Here is a 15,805-nt window from a genome sequence, read left to right as displayed (position 1 = left end):
AGATTGATTTATTCTTTTGGTGATGGCATAGTTTTGAAATTTAAGAGGCATTTTCCAGAGGAGTTTCCTCATGCATTCCACAAAATTGATGATCTGTTCCTGTTTGGACAGGTGTAAATACCTCTATGTAGACATTTCTACATTGTTTTTGTTCTTCAGTCATGCTTCTGATGTGCTATTGTTAGTACCTGTCAAACACACCTTTATTAACCATGTTGCAGAGGTATATATACAGCTTATATAAACTTAGGCTCTATCAGTATGACAATATTTCAAAATACTTCAGGTTTCAATATTTCAATATTTCAAGTACTTCTCTGAAAACCTTTACTTCAGTTTTCAGAGATTTGTTGTCTTGATAAGGCTATGAGCTACAGCTCAAGAATGATCTCCAGTACATTATCCACACTTTTCATTATCTAGCTTTGTTAACAAATAAATTACACAATGTCTTTTGGTATGATGTAGCAATTGTTTGCTTGATGTTTTGTTGGGGTGTTTTTGTAAGGGCCATGTACCTGTCCTCAGGAATATTCTCCTATGACTTTAAATATACCTGACATTTACCTTGACTTTTATCTTGCTCTTTTTGGTTTGCCTCTTGTTCCCACTGGGGTATCCCATGTCTTCACACAGCACACATGGAGCTCCTTGTCACACATGCTGTGGATGCTAAAAGTTTATAGAATTCAAAAACTGACTGCAAAAATTAGTAGGTGAAAAGTGTACTGAAGGCAATTAAAGAATTTAAACCTGCTTTTGACAAACATATACGATGAATGAATGTGTCATTTACTTATTTCTGATGCCTCTTAACAATGCTGTAAATAGCTTTACCTTTTCAAGTCCCTTTTAAAGAAGCCAGGCAGAGTCTTTTAAATCTTGTGTTAATAAAACACACCATGGATACTGACTGGCACCAGAAACAGCATTTTTGAAGAGAATTCCCCAGAAACTGTCTTTTAATAGCCATATTTTAGTCAAATATTCAGTGGCCATTTATCTCAACCTCAGGGCTACTTCTGTTGCTCCTTTCACTTCCTGCATGATTCCCTTATACTGCTCAGCTGAACTAATGCAATGTACTTCTCAAGGGACTGTACCACTAACCATGCCAATAAATACTATTTATATACTATGAACCAAGGAAATTTACTTATGCTGTTAGACTTAAAATTCAAATTTATTTTGAAAAAGAATTGTTTTGAATGTGTAGTGACCCTCACTGGAGATATTCAAGAACTGTTTGGATGCAATCCTGTGCAATGTGTTCTAAAATGATCCTGCTGGAGCAGAGGGGTTGGACCAGGTGATCCACTGTGGTCCCTTCCAACCTGTGATTCTATGAATATTGCCCAGTCATTTTGCATCACCTTTAAAGAAAGATGTGGCCCACAAAGAGTGTGATGACACAGAGGCTAGAGGGAAGCAAAGGGAATGTCTGTTAGCCTAGAAAACATGACCTGAAAAGAAAGATCAAACAGATTGATCATGTCCAAAATAAAGAAGAAAATACTTCAGGAACACACAGGATTGAAATCTCATGAGTGACCAACCTCATTTCCAAAGAATGCACTACCACAGAGTGATGACCTGTAGGAAAAAAGACAAAAATCCTTCAAACCTGCAGTGTGCCACAATAAAGCAGGAGAGGAAATCAAGGACATGCTGGAGGCCTTCAGGCTTAGTGACAAATATGTCACAAACACACATACCCTGTACCTGATGGTCACCCATACTTGCAGCTGTCCTCTCCATGTTAAGATTTTTCCTCGAAAGGACCCCATTAATGTGTAGACATCCAGACAGATTTGCTTCACTGCAATGCTTTTGCCTGAGGAATCACCTTACCAAACATCTTGGTAGTCTGACATGATCTAGCTTTGATGAACCATCATGTAGCTGACGTCATTTTTCACTTACCTCTAAGAATTTTCTCAGTCAAAGTAACAGGGCATGGAGTTGCTTTCCTGTTCTTCAGCAGTGTCCGATAACAATGCTTCAACCCCAACTTCACTGATTTATCCAAAGTGTTGCTCAGGACTTTACAAGACAGATACCAATTTTTTCAACTTTTGGGTTGTGATTTTCCAGGACTTGCCACAAGAAACAGCCTAACTTATGCTAACACCATCTTTTAGATTATCTTGCTTACTTTATTCTCTCTCTAAATACTCTCACCTTAATTTGTTCTTTTCATTGAAAACTGAGGCAATGTATTTATTCAATATTTGGAACAGCCTTCATCTCATCCCTGACATTTATCCACCACATATCTTGATTCTTTGAATAATTTCTATTTGTGTAGTTGAAGAATTCTTTGCTATCTATTATCCTTTTCTTTGCAACATCTGGTTCAGCTAAATTTGTATCCATTTTTTTTTCTCTGATCCTGCAATTTCCAACCCAGCAAACTGTACTTCTATTTCCTGTAGGTCCATTCATTTTCAGGTAGTTACTTATCCACTAGCTCCACAATGACTCTTGATCTATTCCAACCTCTTTTATGGGATGTAAGTGGATATTCCATTTTGGATTTAAAGTAAGTCCATGATTCTTCCATGCTCAAATGCTAGGTCCATGCAGCCTCATCAATAATTTTTCATAGTTTCTTAATGTTTTCCCTCTGATATCCAAGACTGTAGGATATTTTTGTAGATCTGTTCTTGGCTCTTGAGAAATTTGCAGTAAATAATGTTAGTCATTCATCAAAGACTATTTTCTATGATCAAATTATTTTTAAAGGATTTATAATATCTTTATATTTTACTGAAAAGAATTTTAGAACAGCTTCCCTTTAGGCTGTTGAGTCTGAACAGCGAATGCTGGTAAATGAAAGGTTTATTGCCCATCAGACCCGATAATAAATGCTGTGTATGGTCTTTGTTTTGCATCTGTCTAGGGAATTGAAGTCTTCCCCAACCTTGCTGTTATTTACTGTTGATGAAAACTTCTATTCATAGCCATTCCCAAACCCAAGAGTCTTTACCAGATTTTGGGACGTTTGTATCACTCTCATCCACTACCACTTTCAAACAAATTTGTTATTTTCACCATTACCATCTCTGTTTTCTCAATCTATTACTTCATTAATTTCTATTAAAAACTAGTAATTAATAGTGCAAATATTGCCTCTACCCTATTTTTTCTCATTTCTTCTACCTCTTCAGGTTAGAGGATGCAAAGAGAAAAAAGTGGATTTGTGTTTGGCCTTAGCTCCTGGCTTACTTATCTTTATACACTACAGGAGTAGTACCTGAGAAAGCTGTCTCCTTTCATCTAACAGCTTGGGGAAATCTGCCAAAGACTGAAGAACTTAAATACATATGTGTACATATACATTTAGAAGTTGGAACAGAAGAAAAACAATAATGTTAAGTAGAGTTGTGCCTTTTGCAAGGGGGAGAACACAACATAAGCAAAGCACTTGGCAGCCTATCAAAAGCACTTTTCACAAAAAAAAAAAATTATGTTCTCTGCTATAGGGAAATCAGGCAAAAGGAACAGTGGACATCAAAACAGCACAATGCCTTTGGCTATTTCTTCTCAGTTGTTGCTAGACTCTTGCAGGCAGAAGTCACACAACCCTGCAGTAAGTAGCACTAGAAACAACACCTGGCAGTTCCTGGGCAAGATCCTGACAAGAGTCAGAATCTGCAGAAGGAATAAAAACTGAGGCAGTGAGGTTGAGAAATTGATAGATACCATGTAAGAAAAAGAACAACTCTGTTCTCTTGACTATTGACATCTCTTGACTATTGACATTTCCTGTCTTAGCCTACACCTGCCTTAACCCATGTCATTGAGATGCCAGCTTTAGTAATTTACTCAGTATTTTTGATGCTGTTGAATTTTATTTCTGATTTTTATATAGAAATACATTTTTTCAAGTGAAGAAGAAAGCTGAACGGAAAGTTTGGGACAATTCTGATCTCTACTAGGTGTCAAGAAGAAATCCGGACGTGCCGCCAACGCTGAGACACGGGCAGGACATATAATGAATGAAGCAGCTGACGGCTGCACAAGCCTGGTCCGTGCTTCCCCCGAGGGCCGGCACCGGAGCCGCGGTGAGCGGGGCTGGGTCGGGCCGGGCGGCCGGGTCCCCCCGCGGCGGCGGCAGCGCCGCTCGCTCCGCCCCGGCCCCAGCCCCAGCCCCAGCCCGGCCCCGCCGCGCCCCGCGGGGCGGACCCGCCGCGCCCCGGGCAGCGCCACCGCGGAGCCGAGCGGAGGGAGCCCCGGGAGAGGATGGTCCCGCCGCCCGGCCCCGCCGTGCCCGGCCCGCTGGCCGTGCTGGACCCCACAGGTGAGCCCCGGCGTGCGGCGGCGCTGGACGGCCGGGCTGCCCCGGGCTCGGCGCCGCTGCCCCGGCACGGGACGCAAGGGACGGGACGGGACGGGGGCTGTGCCCGGGCTGAGCGGCGGTGCAGGGGGGCTCAGCCCGAGATCCCGCTCCGTGCGCGCTGCCGCTCATCCGCTCGTGTTTAAAAATACCGGCTCTTCTTCAGAGCTTTCAGTGCGCTGGGCGAATCCCTCTGCTGGAGTTTGAACGTTCGGAGGAATAGCTTGGTACGGGACGCGGACGGGAAATTAATGCGGGAGCCGTCGTGCTGGCCGCTGGAGCAGGCGGCGGTGCCCGCAGGTGTTGGGTTCGTGCCCGTCCTCCTGGTTCTCCTAATTGTATGGCTTGTGTTTACAGCGTACGTCCTGAAATACAAACACATAGGCAAAAGAAAGGTCAAGTATTTCCTTATTCCAGCGGAATTTGTTAAAGTTTAGAAAATACAGAACTTACTGCTGGCAATTACTCTGTGTAACATTTGAAAGGATAAGCAGAGACTTTGCTATGCACTTAACAGCTAAGTGAAAAATGTACCAGATCTTAATTTTTGTCTTAAACTTGGAAGAAAAATTATGTTGGTGTTGAAAATATGGCCGTGGAAGAAGTGCTGTAACTTAAAAACATTTTCAGGTAGTCATGGGAAAAAGAAGAATCTGTATGCCAGCTTTAAACTAGTGATTAGCTGCTCATTAAATTATTTATTGGTGAAACAATTGCTGCCAGACAATGAGGTCATAGTGATACTGCATGGTATCACTTACTATAGCCATACTACATAGTGTGTCAGGGCTTGTGGGATTGCTTTTTCATTTTGTTCACTATGGATATTTTGTAGTAGAATTGTAAACTGTTTCCCATGGTCTTGACTACATAATGCACTTGTAGAAGCTTACTCAACAAATTAATAAAAAAGGTAAGAGATGAGCCTGATAAAAGCTTCTGTCTTGTGGCTTGAAATGAATGCTGTTGCATCTGGTTTAATTAGTTCAGCACTCTGGACAAGTCAAGCATTTAATCAGAAAAGGGAAAGTAATCACCAGCAGCAGGTGTGAGCATCTCTTTTAAGCATCTCAATCCGTCACATTTAATTTTGGGAGGCAATGTAGGATTAATTCAATTTCACTGGCATGAAACAGTTTTTAAAATACACAAAACTGTAGTTGAGAGAGAGGTGGCACTGAAGTGAATGTTGCAGCAATTAAAAATTTATAATCTAGCTCCAAAAAGCTCCTCAAAATTTTCTTAATAGCAGCAAAACAGCGGATACATTTGGTACTAAGGTTTGGCTGTGGTGAATTTCCACTTAAATTATCTTTTTCTGTGAGCTTAATGCCTCTCTCTGAAATATGTCACAATTTTTAGTAGTATCCATTACCTAATAAAAATGCAGTATTTTTTTTTTCCTGTTACAAAAGTTTCCTTCTTTTTCTCATGGTAAGATGCTAATAAACATTGGTCTGGGGCATTACTTGAAAGAAATGTTTCCGTTTTGATCACCATAACTAGACCAAAGAAGCAGGTATGGAATTATATAGTGCCAATATTCAGCAAATGTGATTATAATCCCAGCTAACTGCTATGTCCTACAGCGACTTTTTTCCTCACCAAAAATTATGCCACACTTTTTAACTTTATGATGTCTGAAGATAGATTTTAAAAGAAGTAGTGAAGTTAGCAAGGTATAGTTTCTTTGGTCTAAATGTAGACTTTTTAAAGTTTAGTAGCAGATTGTATGGAGGTTTTCCAAGGTGGAGAGATGCTGTTTCATTCTATTCTTTCCTTCCCTTGGCCCCTGGACACATTCTGTGCCATGGGCATGTTTCATCATTAATTAATTCATTCCCCTCTTAAACTCACTCTTTGCTTTGTTCAAATCCAGACCCTCCTATTCATGATTAGACCCACCGCTTGGCAATCTCACACATACCCTCCCCACAAAACCATTTATTTTTCCGTTGTCTTCCTATAAATTTAATTTAATCCCCACCCATTGCAAACAGAGCATTGTAATACAATTTTGTTTTCTGGCAGAACAGGCAGAAGTTTTTTCTGAGTGCAGCAGAGTGTGGGCACTTTTTCTTTTTGCTCTCTGGAGGGTGGTCTCAATTTCCCTCCTGACAGGCCTTTCTCTGTCCCAGGGAGGCAGCAGTCTGGTGTCTCCCTGCCTTGTCCTGGTGGTGTTTTCTCATCTTCCACTGTGGAAGCAGTGCTCAAGCAGATACTTTTACCGATAGATGTTTAGTGAGCAAAGCAGAGAGTGTTTCTGTGACTGTTCCTTTTTGTGCACAGTTTAGGTCTGCACCAGGCAAAGCACAAGCCTGTCATGTGGAAGTTCTGTTACCTCTCTAATTTATCTGTAGCACCTATTGCTGCAGTTAATACTGCAAAAATCTCAGTGCCCAAGGCTCAGTCAATACTTCACTGGCCAAAACTGCTGAAGAATATTGCCAATAGATGTTAATAACATATTCACACCCTCTATTGACCCCAGCCTCAAGCTAATGCTAATAAGGATAGGAGAAGGTTTCTTGCTACAATCTTGGTTTTTGGTATGCTAAATATAAGAACTTAAAGTTATAATTAAATTGCATTAAGGTCCAGACTAGGAGCTTAATAATATTCATACCAATCATTGCTAAAGAAGTTGAAGGTAATAAATGTCAAAATTATTCTGAGAGTTACTTCAGTACTAAAAAATTGGAAAGCTAATAGCCTCCATTAACTGTTTCCTGCACTCCAGGAACACTGGTGTTGGGAGAAAATTCAGGCTACGAATATTGGCTGCAATATTTCCTCTGCTCTTAATTTAACTGCTGTTCTTGTGTATGGCCAGCCTTCAGTCCAAGCCTTGCCACAGAGTGCCAGGGAAGAAGGCTGGGCCAGGCACGCTGCCTGAGTCTGGCATGGGGCTTTGGCTGGCAGGTACAGAAAAACAGACCCAAATAAACTGCATGGCAACTGCCACAAACGGCAGTAAACAAAGGCTTGAAACATCTTGGGACCCAACATGACTGAAATTGCAAAAGGAAGCCTTTTAAATGTGGGAACCCTTTGCAGCAGTAACTTCTGAAGATACTAAGCGGCTTTGCAAATATTGCATTGGCCTCCCAGTGTGCTGGTGGCTTATATGCATGTAAATATCCATACTTTGATGGAGCAAAGATTTTTATTGTTGTGACTGTTACTTTGGTTTTTTAAGATTTTCTAAGCTTTCTGATATTGACATTCTTGCAGTGAATTTTCTTACACACTTTCTGTAAATAACTCATTGTTTTGCATTCTTTTATGGAGGAAGAGAGAGTTGATAGACTGTTGGTTTGACCAGTGTCATTGGAGAGGTGTTACTGTCACCCTTCAATCTGCTGTCTCTTTTAGAAAACTATAAATGTTAGAGTTAGAAAATAAACTTCTTTTTTTTCTTCACTTTGAGAACAGCAGTGTGAGCTTGGGTTCTTTCGTGTCCTATAGTGACATGTGACTAATAAAAATGAAACAGCCATGATAAAAACCAATTTAGGCTGATTTCTATCCATCTTCTCTGAGCATGTGGAAGTCTTTGAGAATAAGAATAAGGCATGTGCCAGCCTCTTCTCCAGAAAGGGCCTTTCTGTGCTCCTGCACATAAGTCATCTCTCCTAAGGGTGGAGTTCATAGCTAATGATGTGGTTATTTATCAGAGTTTCCTAGACTATGAAAAAGGGGAGATACAATTGGATATTTGCCTCTATTTTGAGATGCAGGTGGTAAAAGATCAATAAATATGAGGGTTGAAGAGTATTGCATTCATAAATTTCTTCTGGCATATGTAAATTTCAGTGTCAAAATGTAGTTCATACCAAAAAATGTCCCTACAAATAATGACATCTTTTTCTATTCTGTCTCACTAAATCCACATCAGATTTTTTTCCAATTACAAATAAGAGCATGCTTTTCCTTAGACATTTTCCAGGAATTCAGGGCAATAAAACTCATGTATTTCATTATTCATAATCAGAACTCAGGAGGATGGGTTGGACCCATAGTTTATCTCCATCCAGTTTTATCAACCTTTGCTAGTACAGGTGCTACTATGAGAAAACTTGGCTCCTCAGGCACTTTTCAGTGGTTTCAAGAAGTCTTGGCTGAGGAGCATGTCCCCCACTGGCTTTGGGAAGGTTTGTGTTCCTATGTCCCTTTAGAGTATGTCTACATTGCAGCTGCAGGTTCATATCAGAGGATATGAGCCCACATAACCCAACCCACTTCCAGTCTGGCTGTCTTGACTATCATAAAAACATAGAAGAATTCAGGTAGGAAGGTACCCCAGCTGCAATTCCAGCCTCCTGCTCAAAGCTGGGTTAACTATGAAGTCAGGCCAGGTGCTTTTTCTGCTTGAATCCTGAAAACCTCCAAAGCTGGAGAGGGCACAAGTTATTTGGGCAACCTGTTCCAATATTTGACCATCTTAATGTTGATTTTTTTTCCTCCTTATACCCAGTCTGAAACACTTTTTTGTGTTTCAGTTTGTCTGCTGTTTTTTTCCTCCCGCTGTGCACCATGATGAAAAGTCTGAGTCTGTTCTCTTGACAACAACCCAAAGGAATTGGAAGACTGCAACTAGCCCTGCCAAAAGTCATCTCATCTTCAGTCTGAGCAAGCCCCATTCCCTCAGCCTCTTCTCATACAGAGAGAGCCAGCCCCTGACCTTCTTTGCAGTTCTCTGATGAATTCATTGCAGTTAATTTATGTATTTCCCTATACTGAGGGCCCAAAACTGAGTGCAATATTGTGTCATCTAAAAAGTTCTGAATGTGTAGTTGCTCCTCTGATCCACTAATGATGCTCCTGTTTGTACAGGATTCTGTTGCCAGGGCACATGCTGGTTCATGATCAGCTCATCATCTACCAATACCCCCAGGTCCTTTCCTGCAGAGCTGCTTTGCAGCCCTGCAGTCCCTGACCTGCATCATTGCAATGCACTGTTCCTTCCTTTGCTCACAACTTGGCATCATGTTAAAAACCTTGCTAGAATTTAGGCAAAAGACATCCAATGCTCCTCAAGTCCGGTCTTTTTGCCATAGCTGGCGCCTGGGCTGGTCAGACATGACTTGGCTCTGGTAAATCCATCCTGACTGTTGCCAATCACCTTTTCCTTCTGTGCCCAGAAATGTTTGAGAAAACTTATTCCACCTTTTTGGTCCCAGCATCCCAGGAACCAAGGTGATGTTGGTTGGTTTATAATTCCCTGAATCTTCATTTTGGCCTTTTTAAAAACAGGTAGAGCATTTGCCTTTCTTCAGCTTTGGGGATTCTTTAATCTCCATGACTTTTCAAAGATGGTAAGGTATGGCAAGGGCATCAAATATTATATACAATCTGGAAGATATGTTGAATGAATCATTTTAATCTGTAGGAATGACACCTGATTTGGGGAGCTGCACATCTGAAATCTACATTTCCCTCTTGGCCATGTGAACCGTCTTCTCTGAAAGAACCGTCTTCAACTCAACACACTTGGTGAAAAACTGGTTGCTAACAAAGAACCTCTCTGCTTCCATGTGCCCAGTGACCCTCCATGGATTAACAGGGAATTGCCAGAGGAAGATAGCAGAGACACAGGCTGGAGGAGAGGTGTTGGGCAAGTCTTAGGAATTAATTTTTTATCATTACCAGGAAAACTTTGTACATGCAGGTAAAAGAGACTATTGTAACCTCAATAGATGGTATTTGTCTTTAGGAAAGTGGTTTGTATTTCATACTAAAAGACTGGAATAATTTTGACTCGTTGTTCTACTGGAGAAATGTCAGCAAACACAACTTGTTATTATATATTCATTTTTTTCCTGACTGAAATTATTTGACTTGGTTTGCAAACATCACTAGTCTGGCTTTTGAACTATGAACATTTAACTGAGTTATGTGACTTTAAAATGGCCACAAAACTCAAGTGACTCATTGGCTTTCATTTTGTTTTTCCTGCATTTCCCTTGCTTTTGCTTCCAGCAGTGCCCCCAGAGCCTGACCCACACAATCCTGCCTTCCCCTTTCACCTCCTGCTACCTGCTGAGGGCTGCTGCCTGCAGGCTTCAGTGAACATCACAGTCCCTGCCTTCTCCTGAGGCTGGGCAGTCAGGCAGCTTCCTGAGAACACAGGGGAGAGAGACTGGCCCTGCTGTGGCCAGGCTGTGCTTTCTCAGGAGCTCCATCCTGCCCAGGTGCAGTGTAGGTACCATCGCATGGCCCAGTGCTACAGGGTGATCCTGCACACTCCACAGTGAGAACACCAAAAATGGGGACCACAGTTTGATCCACTTGGGTGTCTTTTGTTAGTTAGAGTCATGTATTAATGGCTTTTTTAGTAATACACAAGTCTGTGCTGTGGGCTGGGGCCCTGGTGTGAGTAACCTCTGGCTGCAGCTCAGATCTGCCTCTGGATAACCAGGTTAAGTGCCTTGGAGCAGGCTGCAAGCTGGAGGTGAGTGTGCTGGTTTTCACTTTGGGGTATCTGGACCCAAATCCCAGTGAGACTGAAAGGATTTCACTGAGCAGCCTCTGCTGGAATAGTCTCATGTATCATTACCTGATAAACTGTTACAGCTATGCTTCAAGGATACAGATTTCTTACCCCAGTAAACATGAAGAGCACATTCATATTCATGATAGCATGCAGACCGCCTGCTAATCTTGTTTAAAATATTAATTTTTAAGTTCAGGCCAGATAGAGTCAAATTGGCACTTCACACAGGTAAGAATTTAAGGCCTGCAGGATCTCACCAACGTGAACAACAATTAAAAATGTTAATGAAGACAAGGCATAATAATGATTGTTATCATCATAATTATCATATAATTATCATTGTCACTGACTTCCACTTCAGTTTAATAAAAACTCATCTCATGTCTGTACCCAATGCATGTGCATTAAGCTATACTCTAGCTAACTTGCAGGTTTTAATTCCTTCTGTTGTCTGGCAGCAATTTTCCTTAGTGGGAGAACAACAGAGGATTATCTACAGAAAAGAGTAACAAAAGAAAATCTTTCAGAATTTTGTATTTGTTCTGCAAAGATTGCAATTAAAAGCTCTTTTTCTTTTTCCCTCTCCCCCCTCACTCCCTACAGGACAGTTTGCAAAAAGGAAGAAGACTTCCCTTTGGTTCACAGTCGCACTGCTGGTGGTGTCTGTTTTCATACTCACCATAGGTCTGGCAGCTACCACACGAACAGAAAATGTTACTGTGGGAGGCTACTACCCAGGCATTGTTGTAAGTAAAAACCCCATTTTAGAATATTAGCTACATCCAAATAAGTGATTATCAGCTGTAAATGGGAAGCTCTGACTGATTGGAAAAAAAAAAACACAAACCCATTAGTCCCATGTCATTTCACAGGAGAGAGATGCTGCTTTGTTTTGATCTAGTTCTACTGTGTTGTAAGGCAGGGGGGTAAACTATTTTTCTGAAGTGCCCCAAAGGGGAGGCTTTTAGGGAATGGAAGGAGTTCAAGACTGCACTGTGCTGGGCTCAGGGAACTGTATGAAAACCTGTGCTAGACTCCCACTGGTCTCCATTAGAGGTGGGTGTCTGTGTGACTGGACAGTAGGCACGGGATAGATTTGAACAACCCTTTAGAAGTTTACTGCTTTGGTGGAAGGAAGAGCCACTTCACTCTTGTGTCAGTGTGCCAGGAATTCTGCTGTGTCCATGGCAGGGACAGGTGGAGGCTAATCCCTAACATCCTTTCTTGCAGGCTTGCTTCCAGTTCTCTCATACAAGATCCTGTTTCCAAAATTCTTAGTCTTGTTTCTGCCTTGGGAACAGACTGTTAAAAGCCTTCCTGCAGTGGGCACAAGGTTCACGCTCTGCCTGCTTTGCCCTGTGGTGCCTCTGTGACTTCTGGGGAGGAGTAACCCTGCCAGCCCCTTGCTGGTTCAACCCCCAAGGCCCTTTCTGATCTCAGGAGAAGGGATCAGTTATATCCCAAAGTGTGTAAATGCCTGGAGAAAAAAAAAATATACCTGGGCTGAGTTTTAAATACGAGGAGTGTGAGCAGCAAACAGAGAAGGGCTGGGTCAACTAAGGGGAGGTAGAGGTGAAGAAGGAAATTCACATGTTTACAGTAAGACACTACTTAGGTGTGTGTCTCCACTACTGCCAAAGTATGTTGTAAGGTACCATCATTTCTTGCTCTCTATGGAATGAAATGCCCAGGGAAGAGGGATATGGATCTTCTAATACTGTACATACATTAATAATTTGTGAGTTAGAACTATTCCTCCTAAACAATTCCTCTTACATCTTAGTGTTATGTTGAGAGCAGGACTTTGAGAAAGATAATTTTAGGACAATGATCTATAAGGACTGGTGTTTTAAAAATAGAGCAAAAAGCAGTTCCAGGAATAAGTCCTCGACAGAAAGATTTTCTCTTTCATTAACCTAAAATAGATAGATTAATACTGATAAAGCTCTCTTCTTCCAAAATTTGACATAAAATCTTTTGTAAGATCACATTATCTGCATTCATCCCTAGAAAGAAGTTTCATTTTTAAACTGCTGGTTTTAATAAGTAATAAACCCATGTGTACAAAACAGGTTATTTCAGCATTTAGTTTCTTGTAGGAATAATGCAATGTCTACTCACTCATCTGAAAAACATCACCTGCAAAAATATTGTTTGAAAATCTTGTTTTCAGTATTAAATAGAAAAGTAAGAATTTATTAGAATGCTTTGAAAACAAAACCTGTTATTAATAATTTTCCTTTGTAATTGCCAATGCAAATGCCATCAAGACATTAAATATCACAAACATTTAGCAAGAATTTAAAGTGCTGTGCAAATCTTACATGGTATCTTGCCAAAAGCCGGTCAGAGGTGTGTGACAGCACTGTTCTGTTTCTGCCTCACTGCCAGAAGTGACTGACTCCAGTGCAGCATTGGCAGAACGACTGTCACAGAATTGTAGAATGGTTTGGGATGGCAGGGACTTTAAAGGTTAACTCACCTCCTTTGCCATGCACAGGTACATCTTTCACTAGACCAGGTTCTCAAAGTCCAATGCAACCTGTCCTTGTACACTTCCAGGGATGGGGCACTCACAGCTTCTGTGGGCACCCTATTGCAGTCCCACCACCTTCACAGTAAGGAATTTCTTCCTAATATCTAATCTAAACCCATCTTCTTTCAGTTTGAAAGCATTTCCTCTTGTCTTATGACTTCGTGTTTTCTTGAAAGGCACCTCTAGGATTTGGAAGGCAGTAATTTGGAAGGCTCCTCAGAGCCTTCTCCTCTCCAGGCTGAACAACCCAAACTCTCCCATCCTGCCCTCGTAGGAGAGGTGCTCCAGCCCTCTGATTGTCTTTGTGGCCCTGCTCTATCCTCACTCCTGCATGTCCATGTCCTTGCTATGCTGGGAGCCCCACTGAGGGCACACTCCAGGTGGGATCCCAGCAGAGCAGAGGGGCAGAATCCCCTCTCACCATCATCTCCTTCAGAATGACCTGAATATTCCTCAAAAAGTGCTTCTCTTCTCTGCTGACAGTAGAGGGAGCTTAGAAAACCAGCATAGCCCTGATCCCAGATTCTCAGATACCTAAACCGGGAGAGTGAATTTGTCACTACATATTTAACTGCTGGGCTCAGAGAAAAGCAAGAATATAAGGACAGACAGTGTTAATTTAAATTTAAAATGAAGTCTAGTTCTCATAGACTTCAGTAGTAAAATATTAATTTCACAGCTGGTAGATGAGGTGAAGCCTCCACTGACCTTAGGTAAGCAATTTTGGTCTTAAAAACTACGCAGAATTAATTAACTCTGCCTTGAAGACACCTATGAAGATGAGTAACACTATCCACTGGTAGAGATTTACTTGTTTCTAGAAGTATTTACAGAACAGGTCTTCAGGGTTAGATCCATAATACATTTTGGCTTCTACCAAGTTCCCACTGGCTTCGTGAAGAGTTAAGTGCCTCAATTTCCCTGCATATGTGGTCACTTGTAATTTTTTTTGAATAAAAACTTTTTTCTAAATACATCTTTATAGTGCTAGGTATTACCACACTTATGCATCCAAAGTAATTGAACACAAAATATTTCTGTGTGAGATGAGTTAATATAATATTACTCTTTGGAAGGTGTCTGCATTTAGTAGACTACTGCTTGAGCATCTGTTTGGACTGCATTTTTGGAATGATCTGCAAAGACAGATTTGGAACTGCTTCAGCCTCATTTCCTTACAAATATTGTTTATACTTAAATATTTAATGTCACTTCTCTGTGACTACTTACTGTATTATTTTGTTTGCTATTTCTATACTCTTTCAACAGGGTCCCCTGCACCATACTGACCTGGACTCCCAGAGCTCCCAAACAGCCTGTTGTCTAAAAAGACAAAAAACTAGCTCCTATGACCCTAAAACAATTTCAATAATGCTGTGGCTTTCATCATGATCTCTGTGATTCTTCTCCTTCTGATTTAATTGTTATTGTTCTGTGTTTGGTCATTCTCTTTGTTCGCATGGATATTACTCATTTTGTGTTCCCTGCATCAGCCATAAATGAGGCTTTATGGATTGTTCCTGTTGGAATGAAAAATGGGGCTTGGAACCAGATGTCATTTTGATGTAGTTATCTTAATTTGCAAAGTTGCTGTCCCCTGAACAGAGTGTCCTTGCTCGCTGTTCCAAGTGTCTCTACTATTTAGCTGTCAGCATGGGTGCACTTGCCCACTCCTTCAAAGTCTCTGCTCTCAGTCCTTGAGCCTCCCTTTCACATAAATTTCCCAGAGCACTCAAGAGCAAATCTCCTTTCCGTACAGTGGCTTTCCTGAGAGCGAGTGACGGATTCCTCTGGTGATACCGAGCGGGCAAAGTGCTTGCAGGGATTTGCTTTCTGCTGTGAGCAGCTGTGCGGAACAGCGAGGAATTTACGGGCATTGCCTAAGCCCTTGGCTGGGACATGTAGTCCTTAAAAACTTCATTTGTGCTTGGAGGAGAGGCTCTGAGCTCGGTTCAGAGGCCTCATTACAGAGTGGGGCTGGAACTGGGAATCCAAGGATTTTCTACTGCTCCAAACCTTCATGGGCCCATTGTAAGGAGGAGGCTTTTCCTACCACCCCAATGTTGAAGCAACACTGGAACATTAAGGCCAGCTTACTTCAGTGTCCCTTCCTCCCCTCTCTCTCCCTCCTGTGGCTGTACTGGTCCTTTTAGCATTGTAGCAAGGATTTTTTCTGGGTTGTGTGATAGTGTCTAATCATTAAAATCAAACAGGTATAATTCTAAAGGTTTGAACTTTGGGGAACACATTAATTTTTTGAGAAAAACTGTCTGCAATTGCCTCAAGCTTTGCAATTTTCAAAAATTATGATGTGTGGACTAAATGTAAGTGGGTTTTTTCCTCCTACTTTACCTAGTTTTTTGCTTTACAGTGTGCAAAACTGTACATGACAATGGTAACAGTAGTCAGGTTATAGATGCATGTCTATACAGAC

The 15,805-nt window shown here is 41.4% G+C and overlaps 1 protein-coding gene across 1 annotated transcript in view; it reads left to right on the top strand.

Annotated features, from left to right (window-relative positions):
- The first annotated feature begins 4,245 nt into the window (after window positions 1-4,245).
- TMEM255B (transmembrane protein 255B) overlaps window positions 4,246-15,805 on the top strand; it is a 70,080-nt gene continuing 58,520 nt past the window's right edge. Inside the window, exons 1-2 of the mRNA XM_063149893.1 lie at window positions 4,246-4,303; window positions 11,439-11,581. Of these exons, the coding sequence (XP_063005963.1) occupies window positions 4,246-4,303; window positions 11,439-11,581 (201 nt within the window). The remainder of the gene's footprint in view (window positions 4,304-11,438; window positions 11,582-15,805) is intronic.

Source organism: Melospiza melodia, chromosome 2, assembly GCF_035770615.1.
Source record: "Melospiza melodia melodia isolate bMelMel2 chromosome 2, bMelMel2.pri, whole genome shotgun sequence".
Lineage (NCBI taxonomy): Eukaryota > Metazoa > Chordata > Aves > Passeriformes > Passerellidae > Melospiza > Melospiza melodia.
The sequence above is the reverse complement of the archived record's forward strand: the minus strand, read 5'-3'. Positions and strand labels throughout refer to the sequence as shown.